The 11254-nt window shown below is 39.5% G+C and overlaps 1 protein-coding gene across 1 annotated transcript; it reads left to right on the top strand.

Annotated features, from left to right (window-relative positions):
• Positions 1–2375: 2375 nt before the first annotated feature.
• On the top strand, positions 2376–10969 carry LOC133660747 (solute carrier family 25 member 32-like). The gene is made up of 7 exons (XM_062064327.1): positions 2376–2757; positions 4712–4862; positions 5267–5352; positions 7923–8077; positions 9855–9968; positions 10366–10511; positions 10590–10969. Exons 1-7 carry the CDS (start codon positions 2598–2600, stop codon positions 10711–10713), a joined length of 936 nt encoding a protein of 311 aa, XP_061920311.1. The 5' UTR covers positions 2376–2597; the 3' UTR covers positions 10714–10969.
• Positions 10970–11254: the final 285 nt, after the last annotated feature.

Below are 11254 nucleotides of genomic sequence, written 5' to 3'. Positions count from 1 at the left end.
CCAGGATGGGTGGAATATGGTTTTAATCGGTTCAAAATGTGTAAATGATGGAAGTTGGAAAAATGGCCAATTCATTTTGAATGGGAAAAATGTCACGGAAAACCTGGAATTATTGCAAAACCTGGGAATTTTTGGAATTTGTCAAGGGAAAGCCTGCGATTCCCTAATAAGATGAACAGTTTGAAGTTGGAACGGTTTGAACTGGGTGAAAAATGTGGAAGGTAGAGTGCGCCAAAATCTGGAGAAGAAGAAGAAGTTGAAGAAGTTTAATAAATAGATGAATTTTGGTGTAGAAAAGTATATGTGTGAAAGCTTTGGAGCATTCACACAATCATAAAATGAAACTGAATATAACAGTAATGCAACACAGATGGATGCCAGCTGCCGTAAAACTGAAAAAGATGAAGAAGAAGAATTATTTTGTCACTGACGGCGTACCGTAATTACCTTTCCAACATGGCGACCAAACTACACATGCGCAGTATGATATGCGTGCACATACGCTCTAAAATGTCATACTTAAAATAGCATATATTTTTTTCTTTTTTTGTATAACACGTTTATATTTGAATGTAAAAAAACGAAAGAACTTTCATCCTTATTTCCAAATGCCTCACAATGCAAAGTCGACCGTAAAGCAAGAGAACGGGATCACGTCTTCTCCCAACCAGTTGGTGGCGGTACTAAACGTAAAGGCCATCTACACACGAAGAAGACGAAGAAGAAGCAAGGTTGACTTCCCTGACTGTTGACACCATAGACATCTTATAAGTAGACGCAGCATCGAGCGCTACTGCCTACTGGCGCTGACGAGACGCGGGGCCGCCATCTTGGAGTGGTGAGCCGCTCCACTCAGTGCAATTCATTTGGCAGGAGCAATGAACTGTCAGCGCATTTAATTCATTTTACCTCACTGAATACCACTGATTTTCACGCGGTTTTTTGTCATACGTAGCTACATAGCTATGATAAAGGACACATGTTTTGGCGTGTTTTATTATTCATAGTTTGCTTAACAGTAATAGAATATTCTTATATGCTATAAGTGACCAGACGTCCGAGATCAAAACTGGGAATATAATCCCAGAGAAGGAGGAAAAGTCAGCTATTTTTAAATTCAAGAAACAATATGATTAGGTTATATATACATGCGTATATCCTACATAAACAATGTATGAATACGGTACATTAGATTAGAGATGTTATCGGCCGATAAATGCTTCAAAATGTAATATCGGAAATTATCAATATTGTTTTTTTTATTATCGGTATCGGTTTTTTATTTTTCTTTTTTTTATTAAATCAACATAAAAAACACAAGATACACTTGCAATTAGTGCACCAACCCAAAAAACCTCCCTCCCCCATTTACACTCATTCACACAAAAGGGTTGTTTCTTTCTGTTATTAATATTCTCGTTACTACATTATATCAATATACATCAAAACAGTCTGCAAGGGATACAGCTCCGTAAGCACACATGATTGTTCGTGCTGCTGGTCCACTAATAGTACTAACCTTTAACCGTTAATTTTACTAATTTTCATTCATTACTAGTTTCTATGTAACTGTTTTTATATTGTTGTACTTTCTTTTTTATTCAAGAAAATGTTTTTAATTTATTTATCTTATTTTATTATTATTTAAAAAAAGGACCTTATCTTCACCATACCTGGTTGTCCAAAATTAGGCATAATAATGTGTTAATTCCACAACTGTATATATCGGTATCGGTTGATATCGGTATCGGTAATTAAGAGTTGGACAATATCGGAATATCGGCAAAAAGCCATTATCGGACATCCCTACATTAGATATCTATATATCTTAGGGACCTATAGACTGTATCTCTGTTGCTGCAACAGCAGAGAGTTTATTCTATCTTGACACTTTGTATTGATATTTTGTATTACATTCTTCCCTTTAATGATAATGTTTACAGTGATTGTTTTATATGTATTTTTTTATGTATGTCGCTTTGGATAAAAGCGTCTGCCAAATACTTAAACATAAACATATATATTTCATTGACAAGCAATTCTATTATGGTCATACTCTTGTTTGCTAGCGGCTACGATTTCAGTACTATTGAAGATCTTTGCTCCTTTGTGGTAATATTATTTTCATAAAATACAACCAATAGTACGTTAATGTTCAATCTTACTTGTGAAAAGTAATCCCCCGATTCCTATTTTCAACAGTCCGCTCATTTGAGCAGGAAAACGCTGAACACCAGCCCGGCATTTTTTTTCCCTACCTGTCAACTGTCAAGTTTAGGCTGCTCGCCGGCTCCTCGTCACCACTTCAAGATGGCGGGCAAATTTCTCGCGTCACAGCAGCCAATGCTGCGTCTACTTATAAGATGTCTATGGTTGACACAAGTTTGACACTTCCTACCATCGCATGTCAACAACGTGGGTCGCAAAGCTAACATGCGTTTAAAATGAGGTAATTACAAAGAACGGGCTGTTTATTGTTACACGGTGCTATATTCATGCACTCACTTGGCTACATTTCACTGCGACAATGCCCAGCAAATCTAATGACGATTTATAATTTAGTGTAGCGAGCTGCTAAGAGGCTAACGGCCATAAACATGAACATGAACGCTGGTCATGATGGCAAGTCATTCCCCGGACATATCCAGCAGGTTTTTAGACAAATGAAGGTAGAAAACCTGATTGCTGGTCTCACCGGAGGAGTTTTGTCGACCCTGGTGGTTCACCCTCTCGATTTGGTCAAAATCAGGTTTGCAGGTGAGCCACTACACTGCATATGCACATCAATATAATGCATATTATAATGTACTTGGTTGTGTTTACTATAGTCATTTAATGCATTAACTGCTTTGAAAGTATGTACAGAATTCCAGTAAATCATGACACATAACAGTGTCCACTCATCAGTGCATTGGCCTAGTGCAGGGGGTCGGCAACCCAAAACGTTGAAAGAGCCATATTGGACCAAAAATACAAAAAACTAATCTGTCTGGAGCCGCAAAAAAAATGAAAAACCGTATATAAGTGTTATAATGAAGGCAACACAGGAAGTAAATGTCTATATTAGCTATAATAGCCTACTATCAAAATGACTGTGTCGCAGGCTGAAGCAAATCCATGTTGACAGAAATGTTGAAATGTAATATTTATTTTACACATTTTTACATCATTAGAAACCATTAGTAAATCAGAGGCTACTCAGAAGGTGAGATAACTCCTGGAAATGACTGGCTTTTAATAGATATGTGTGTCCAAGTTAAAGGAAACGGCAGGTTGTCTTCTTTTAATATATTTATTACACTCTTTGGCAAGCTAGGTAATGTTTGCTGTGGTCTGGAACAACTTGACACACAAATATCTCAAATGTGTCATGAGACGTGCAAAACTAAATTATATACAAAGAGGATAAAAGTAAAGGATATTAAATGAGCTCAAATATAGCCACAAATGAGGCAATATATACATACAGCTAGCCTAAATAGCATGATAGCATTGATTGGCTTGCAGTCATGCACTGACCAAATATGCCTGATTAGCACTCCAACAAGTCAATAACATCAACAAAGCGCACCTTTGTGCATTCAGGTACAGCATAAAACTTTTGGTGGACACAATGAGACAAAATAGGAGTGGAAGATTTTACATGTAAACAAACTGTTGCGTCACAGTCCACACTATGGTGAGTTCAAGAACCGCCGAAATTAGTAGGTGAAAACGATGTTCACCAAATACTCATCAGTGGAGAAAACACACAAACATATTAAACAGTGGGCTTTTTAACAATTGGGAAGGTGTGTGTCATGTTTGGCCTCAAACAAAAAACATACTAAATCCCCCCAAAATGTTTTCCTCCCCATCTTTTTCCATTTTCAATCCTTTTTGAAAAATGCTCCATGGAGCCACTAGGGCAGGGGTCGGCAACCCAAAATGTTGAAAGAGCCATATTGGACCAAAAATACAAAAACAAATCTGTCTGGAGCCGCAAAAAATTAAAAGCCATATTACATGTGTCATGAGATATACATTTAATTAAGAGGACTTAAAGGAAACTAAATGACCTCAAATATAGCTACAAATGAGGCATAATGATGCAATATGTATATATCGCTAGCCTAAATAGCATGTTAGCATCGATTAGCTTGCAGTCATGCAGTGACCAAATATGTCTGATTAGCACTCCACACAAGTCAATAACATCAACAAAACTCACCTTTGTGCACTCACGCACAACGTTGAAAGTGTGGTGGACAAAATGAGACAGAAAAAGAAGTGGCACAAAACACGTCCCAGAAAGTCGGAGAAAGTTCTACATGTAAACAAACTATACGGTGAGTTCAAGGACCGCCAAAATTAGTAGGACAAAACGGCGCTCGCCAAATACTCGAATCAGTGAAGCATGTTTAATATAAACAGTGTGATTTATAACAATTACGGAGGTTTGTGTCATGTTTGTCCTCCTACACAAACCATACTAAAACAAAAAAATAGATTTTTTTTCCCCCTCATCTTTTTCCATTCTTCATACATTTTTGAAAAATCTCCAGAGAGCCACTAGGGCGGCGCTAAAGAGCCGCATGCGGCTCTCGAGCCGCGGGTTGCCGACCCCTGCACTAGGGCGTCACTAAAAAGCCGCATGCGGCCCGAGAGCCACGGGTTGCTGACCCCCCGGCCTAAAATGTCATTCATGGTGATGGCTCTCTTTTTGCTGCAGTGAGTGATGGTTTGGAATTAAGGCCCAAGTATAATGGCATACTGCACTGTATGAAGAGTGTGTGGCAGCAGGAAGGACTGAGGGGACTTTACCAAGGAGTAACCCCCAATGTGTGGGGTGCTGGAGCATCTTGGGGCCTCTACTTTTTCTTGTAAGCAACCTTTTTGATTGATATTTTTTAGGGCTGCAACAACTAATTGATTAAATTTGATTATAAAAATAGTTGCCGATTAATTTAGTCATCGATTCGTTGGATCTATGCTATGCGCAGATGCAATTTATTTTTATTTTTTTAATAAACCTTTATTTATAAACTGCAACATGTACAAACAGCTGAGAAACAATAATCAAAATAAGTATGGTGCCAGTATGCTGTTTTTTTTCAATAAAATACTGGAAAGGATAGAAATGTAGTTTGTCTCTTTTATCCGATTATTAATCGATTAATCAAAGTAATGATCGACAGATTAATCGACTATCAAATTAATCGTTAGTTGCAGCCCTAATATTTTTACTCCTCCACTTGTGATCTGTGATGCATCGTCTCCTCCACAGCTATGAAGCAATCAAAGCGTACGTAAAAGACGGCCATCAGACAGAACTGAGCGCCACACAACACCTGGTGTCTGCAGCTGAAGCAGGTGAGTTTGGAACTGTTGACACTCTTATTCTCAGCTCTACAGTAATAAGATAATTGAGTTCTGTACTGACATTGCTCTGCATGTGACTTGACTTCCTGCTGGGAAAGTAAATTTAAGCTTTGCACATAATTTAGACCAGTCCCATGGGGGGAGGATTAGTGCACATGCTTTATCAGTATCATGCTTCAAACCCTGCTTTGAAAAGCTGTGCACTACAAAACGCGCTCTTATCGCCACATATTTAATTTTAATTAAAAAAAAAAAAAAGGTTACTATTTTTTGTTTTGTAAGTCAGGCTCCAGCAGCCCCCACGACCCCGAACGGGACAAGCGGTAGAAAATGGATGGATGGATGGAAGGAAGTTAAAGTTAATGTTACTGATCAATCTGAATGTAATATTTATTGAGTTCTATAATTTTATTTTTTTAGTATCTTAATAGTTCCAGCTGGTCCAAAAAAATGTTTAATATTTTTTTTAAATTTCAGGCAAATTGATGCATTTTGAATATTTTCTGTTAGACAAAAAAACATTGTTAATAAGGTTTACTCTTTGTTGCAAGTTGGTCTACTGTATATTTCTTATTATATGTAATGCTGAAAATATGACAATGTTTTGCAGGGGTGTACTAATAAACATTTTATAAACAAATACTACTGCAAATATTTATAGTCATGGCAGAGAGTGGGGTCCAAAATGTTTTCTTCTTCCGGGGGGGCGTAATAGAAAATAAGTAAGAAGAACTGACTTATACTAAAGCAGGGGTCAGCAACCCGCGGCTCCGGAGCCGCATGCGGCTCTTTGACCACTCTGATGCGGCTCAGCTGCATACTTGCCGACCCCCCCGATTTTCCCAGGAGACTTATGGATCTCAGTGCCTCTCCTAGATAACTCCCAGGGCAAATATAATCCTATTTTCACTCTAATTACTAAATTAAGGGCGTGCCCTAATTGCACTGCAGTAATTGTCCTCTATAGCATTTACAAACAGCGTGCCAGCCCGGCCACATGTTGTATGTAGCTTTTACTTGCACACGTGGGAGACAGCAAAGCATACTTACTCATCAGCCACACAGCTTACACTGACGGTTACCGTATAAAACAACTTTAACACTGTTACGTTACAAATATGCGCCACACTGTGAACCCACACCAAAAAAGAATGAAAAACACAATTCTGGAGAACATCCCACCGTACCACAACATAAACACAACACAACCAATACCTAGATACCCATGCAGCCCTAACTCTTCCGGTCTAGATTATACACCCCCGCTACCACCAAACCCCCCCCACACATCAACCCCCCCACCCCCCTCTCCGTGCGTCGGTTGAGCGGAAGAGTTAGGACTGCATGGGATTCTGGGTATTTGTTGTGTTGTGTTTATGTTGTGTTACAGTGCAGATGTTCTCCAGAAATGTGTTTGTCATTCTTTTTTAGTGTGGGTTCAAAGTGTGGCGCATATTTGTAACGTAACAATGTTAAAGTTCTTTTATACGGCTACCGTCAGTGTAAGCTGTGTGGCTGCTGAACTAGTACGCCTTGCTGTCACTTACGTGAGCAAGCTGAAGCTGCATTCTACATGTGGTTGAGCAGGTACACTGTTTGGGCAGGCTGTAGAGGGCGCCAAAAGCAGTGCTATCACGCCCTGATATTCGGGAGTCTCCCGGAAATAATGAGAGGATTGGCAAGTATGACGCTATCAAGCGCCATTCATTCAAAACTCGCGGGCCGCGCTAACATCAAATTTCCATATTAAAGTGCGTGGCGGTGCGTGTGTCTGAGACCCCTAGTTAACATAACACAAAGCAATTTAAGCTTTGTATGCGGTGTTTTTCATTTTAAACTTTTTTTTTTTTTTTGTGGCTCCCATTATTTTCTTTAATTTGTGAAACTTGCCAAAATGGCTCTTTGAGTGGTAAAGGTTGCCGACCCCTGTACTAAAGGAAAGCATCCCCTTCTTTTGTCTGTCATATTAAATATTTATTTTAAGTGTTATTTTTCCAGAGTGGAATTATTTTGAACAAAAAAATGGTTGCACATTTATTTATATTAGTAAAATAGCATCATATAATTGTGAACATGTGTAAATAATAAGACAAAATGCTAATCAAGTTTCAAATTGTCACTCGTGCACTCAGTTGTTTTTAAAATCCATTGAAGATTTATATTGTATTATCATTCCACCCTGGGGAAAAAAAAAGTCCCAAAATGTAAGACATTCAAGTCCATTAAAAGTTAAAATGTAACACACAAGACATAAAGACTGCTGCAGTGTGGAGGAGTAAAGACCTCAACGGCACATGTGACATAAAAAAAGTGAATATGTACTGTATATCGTCTTACTTTTCACAGTTTTTGCTCACTTTTGTCTCCCCAAAGTGTCCTCATGCACATAAGTCATGGCCAGTTATGCAAATTACACACAATACCACAAATAAATTGCAGTTTGTGGGAAACCGAGTGCATGTACAAAACACATAAAACTCATGACCGTGATGTATACAAGCCCACTGGTATGTTTGGTCTTTGTCAATCAATAATTAATATATGTATATATACACCTTCAGGCATACTGACACTCACCTTAACCAACCCTATCTGGGTGACCAAGACCAGGCTTGTGCTGCAATACAGTTCTGACCCAACTAGGAAACAGTACAAGGGGATGCTTGATGCATTGGTCAAGATCTACCGCACGGAAGGGGTGTCAGGCCTCTACAAGGTCAGTGTGTACTTCTATTATAATGTAGTGCAGGGGTGTCTAAGCTATGGCCAGCCGGAAGAATCTTTATACACGATTCTGAATTTTTTTTGCCATTTATTTGATCAAACTTCAAAGTAAAATTGCATTTCTTTACTTCTTTACTTTCTTAGCTCTTTATATCTGTTTTGGCCGGATCTTACAGGGTTCACTGCGACATTTGCTTTGCCAAGTAATGGCGGGGATGCTTGTTACTCCAATTTTTGCATGCAACTTAAAGCATCACAATTAGCAGAGCGACAGCTCTTATGTCGAAACACTCTTAAGTTGGGACACTCTTAAAGGCCTACTGAAATTATTTTTATTTATTTAAACGGGGATAGCAGATCCATTCTATGTGTCATACCTGATCATTTCGCGATATTGCCATATTTTTGCTGAAAGGATTTAGTATAGAACAACGACGATAAAGTTCGCAACTTTTGGTCTCTGATAAAAAAAAGCCTTGCCCCTACCGGAAGTAGCGTGACGACACCGGAAGAAGGACTGCTCATATTTTCCTATTGTTTACACCAGCAGCGAGAGAGATTCGGACAGAGAAAGCGACGATTACCCCATTAATTTGAGCGAGGATGAAAGATTCTTGGATGAGGAACGTGAAAGTGAAGGACTAGCGTGCAGTGCAGAACATATCTTTTTTCGCTCTGACTGTAACTTAGGTACAAGGGTTCATTGGATTCCACACTCTCACATTTTTCTATTGTGGATCACGGATTTGTATTTTAAACCACCTCGGATACTATATCCTCTTGAAAATGAGAGTCGAGAATGCGAAATGGACATTCACAGTGACTTTTATCTCCACGACAATACATCGATGAAGCTCTTTAGCTACTGAGCTAACGTGATAGCATCGGGCTTTACTGCATATAGAAACAAAACAAATAAGTCCCTGACTGGAAGGATAGACAAAAGATCAACAATACTACCAAACTCTGGACATGTAAATAAACGGTTAATGCTTTCCAGCTTGGCGAAGCTTAATAATGCTGTTGCTAACGATGCCATTGAAGCTAACTTAGCTACGGAACCTCGACAGAGCTATGCTAAAAACATTAGCTCTGCACCTACGCCAGCTCTCATCTGCTCAGCACGACCCGTGCTCACCTGCGTTCTAGCAATCGACGGTACGACGAAGGACTTCACCCGATCACCGATGTGGTTGGCGGCCCGGAGACGGAGGAAGTCAAGGTGAGGTCGTTCGGCTAGCGCGTCTGCTATCCTCAAAGTGCTCATGGTTGTGTTGCTGTAGTCCGCCGCTAATACACCGATCGCACCTACAGCTTTCTTCTATGCAGTCTCCATTGTTCATTAAACAAATTGCAAAAGATTCACCAACACAGATGTCCAGAATACTGTGGAATTTTGAAATGAAAACAGAGCTTTTTGTATTGGGTTCAATGGGCTCCGAATACTTCCGCTTCCACTGTTGACGTCACGCGCAAACGTCATCATATCGAAACGTTTTCAGCCGGAAGTTTGCCGGGAAATTTAAAATTGCACTTTATAAGTTAACCCGGCCGTATTGGCATGTGTTGCAATGTTAAAATTTCATCATTGATATATAAACTATCAGACTGCGTGGTCGGTAGTAGTGGGTTTCAGTAGGCCTTTAAGTGTATTTGTTAAATGAACAGTGCATCAAAATGTTAAAGCAGAATTTAAATGGTGTTTCTGTCGGGGTGATGCAGTTTAAATATGCTCCAGGAATGACTTACGAGGCATATTCCTGTCTAAGGGTTATGTTCCTGGGCTCTTTGGAACCTCCCATGGAGCGCTGCAGTTCATGGCCTATGAGCAGCTCAAAAGACGCTACAAACGATACAAGACGGTTCCTTCGGATGCAAAGCTGGTGAGTCTTTTCACTCCACAAGATCGTCGCTGATAGGTGGACTTACAGTATGGAGGGATTTCATATGTCCCCATTCTTCGCAGTGAAACATGTCCAATGGGGTGGTGCACTATCCACTTCAGCTGGCAGTAAAGTGTTAAATATTTAAAAATGTGTTTTGTGGCAATTCCAGCTTTGACCACCAGTGGTGCTTTCCATCATTTTCAGCAGACTGCATTGCAAAATGATTAACCCCTCACTCCTCTCACGTGAGAGCCACCCAGAAATGGGGCCATATGAATCCCTTCCTTACTGTACAGAACTTTCCAGCTGCATCACAGTTAGAGCAAGGTTGATACTTTGTTTTATGACTCAGCTCTTTTTTTTACACCACATTGATCGCTTCATTTTTGAACAGAACACATTGGAAAACATCACGACGGCGGCACTTTCCAAAATATTTGCCGTGGGTATGACGTATCCATATCAGGTGGTGCGAGCTCGACTGCAAGACCAGCACAATACGTACAACGGTATGGTGGATGTCATCAGGCGGACATGGAGGTATGAAGCTATTCACTCGTGATGCTTTGCACATTTAAACACGGTTGTGCAATAGTCACTGTTCTCCCTTGTCCACAGGAATGAAGGCGCCATCGGGTTCTACAAAGGCATCATCCCCAACCTTATCAGAGTCACTCCAGCAAGCTGCATCACATTTGTAGTTTATGAAAATGTCTCTCGCTTACTTCTGGACCCGAGGTAGCAATGTTAACACTCAAGGCAAAGGACGGCGATATCAAAACACACCAGCATTAAAGGAACAGGTGGCAACAGACTGATTTCATCGTGTCACAGCCTGGAATACAAACCTCAAGTTTCACGGAGAATAGATGAAAGGGCCTTGTTGAGACACTTCTGCATGTTTGCACTACACCTGTAAGGATGTAATGCTGCTATGAAATTCATGTTTATACAGTTATGTGTACATGTCACTTAAAGAACTTTCATAAATTAAAACATTCATAGTTAAATTGGCGTTTGGTGTATTATTCCAGGAAAAAAACAAACCTGATATTGTTTAGACATTTAAAATGGTCATACTGACCCATTTGTTCAATATTATTGAAACAAAAGTTTGGGTTTTGCATAAAAAGGCAAAAAATACTTTTAGTAAAAATCCCTTTTAACTTCTTTTTAAAAACTTAAGTTTCCACTTTTTGCAATGTAGTTCCTCTGTAGAAATGACCGTTTGGAGTGTTAGTTTTAGGGATAAAATATCCATGGCAGTTTTACCTGAAGTATTT

Source organism: Entelurus aequoreus, linkage group LG11 (assembly GCF_033978785.1).
Source record: "Entelurus aequoreus isolate RoL-2023_Sb linkage group LG11, RoL_Eaeq_v1.1, whole genome shotgun sequence".
NCBI lineage: Eukaryota > Metazoa > Chordata > Actinopteri > Syngnathiformes > Syngnathidae > Entelurus > Entelurus aequoreus.
The sequence above is the reverse complement of the archived record's forward strand: the minus strand, read 5'-3'. Positions and strand labels throughout refer to the sequence as shown.

Bases quoted from the DNA above. Each gene is read 5' to 3' on its own strand.
- LOC133660747 (XM_062064327.1), top strand. From the start codon at position 2,598: ATGAACATGAACGCTGGTCATGATGGCAAGTCATTCCCCGGACATATC. The intron at 4,863-5,266 runs GTAAGCAACCTT...TCTCCTCCACAG, and splicing joins TGGGGCCTCTACTTTTTCTT to CTATGAAGCAATCAAAGCGT. The intron at 9,969-10,365 runs GTGAGTCTTTTC...ATTTTTGAACAG, and splicing joins TTCCTTCGGATGCAAAGCTG to AACACATTGGAAAACATCAC.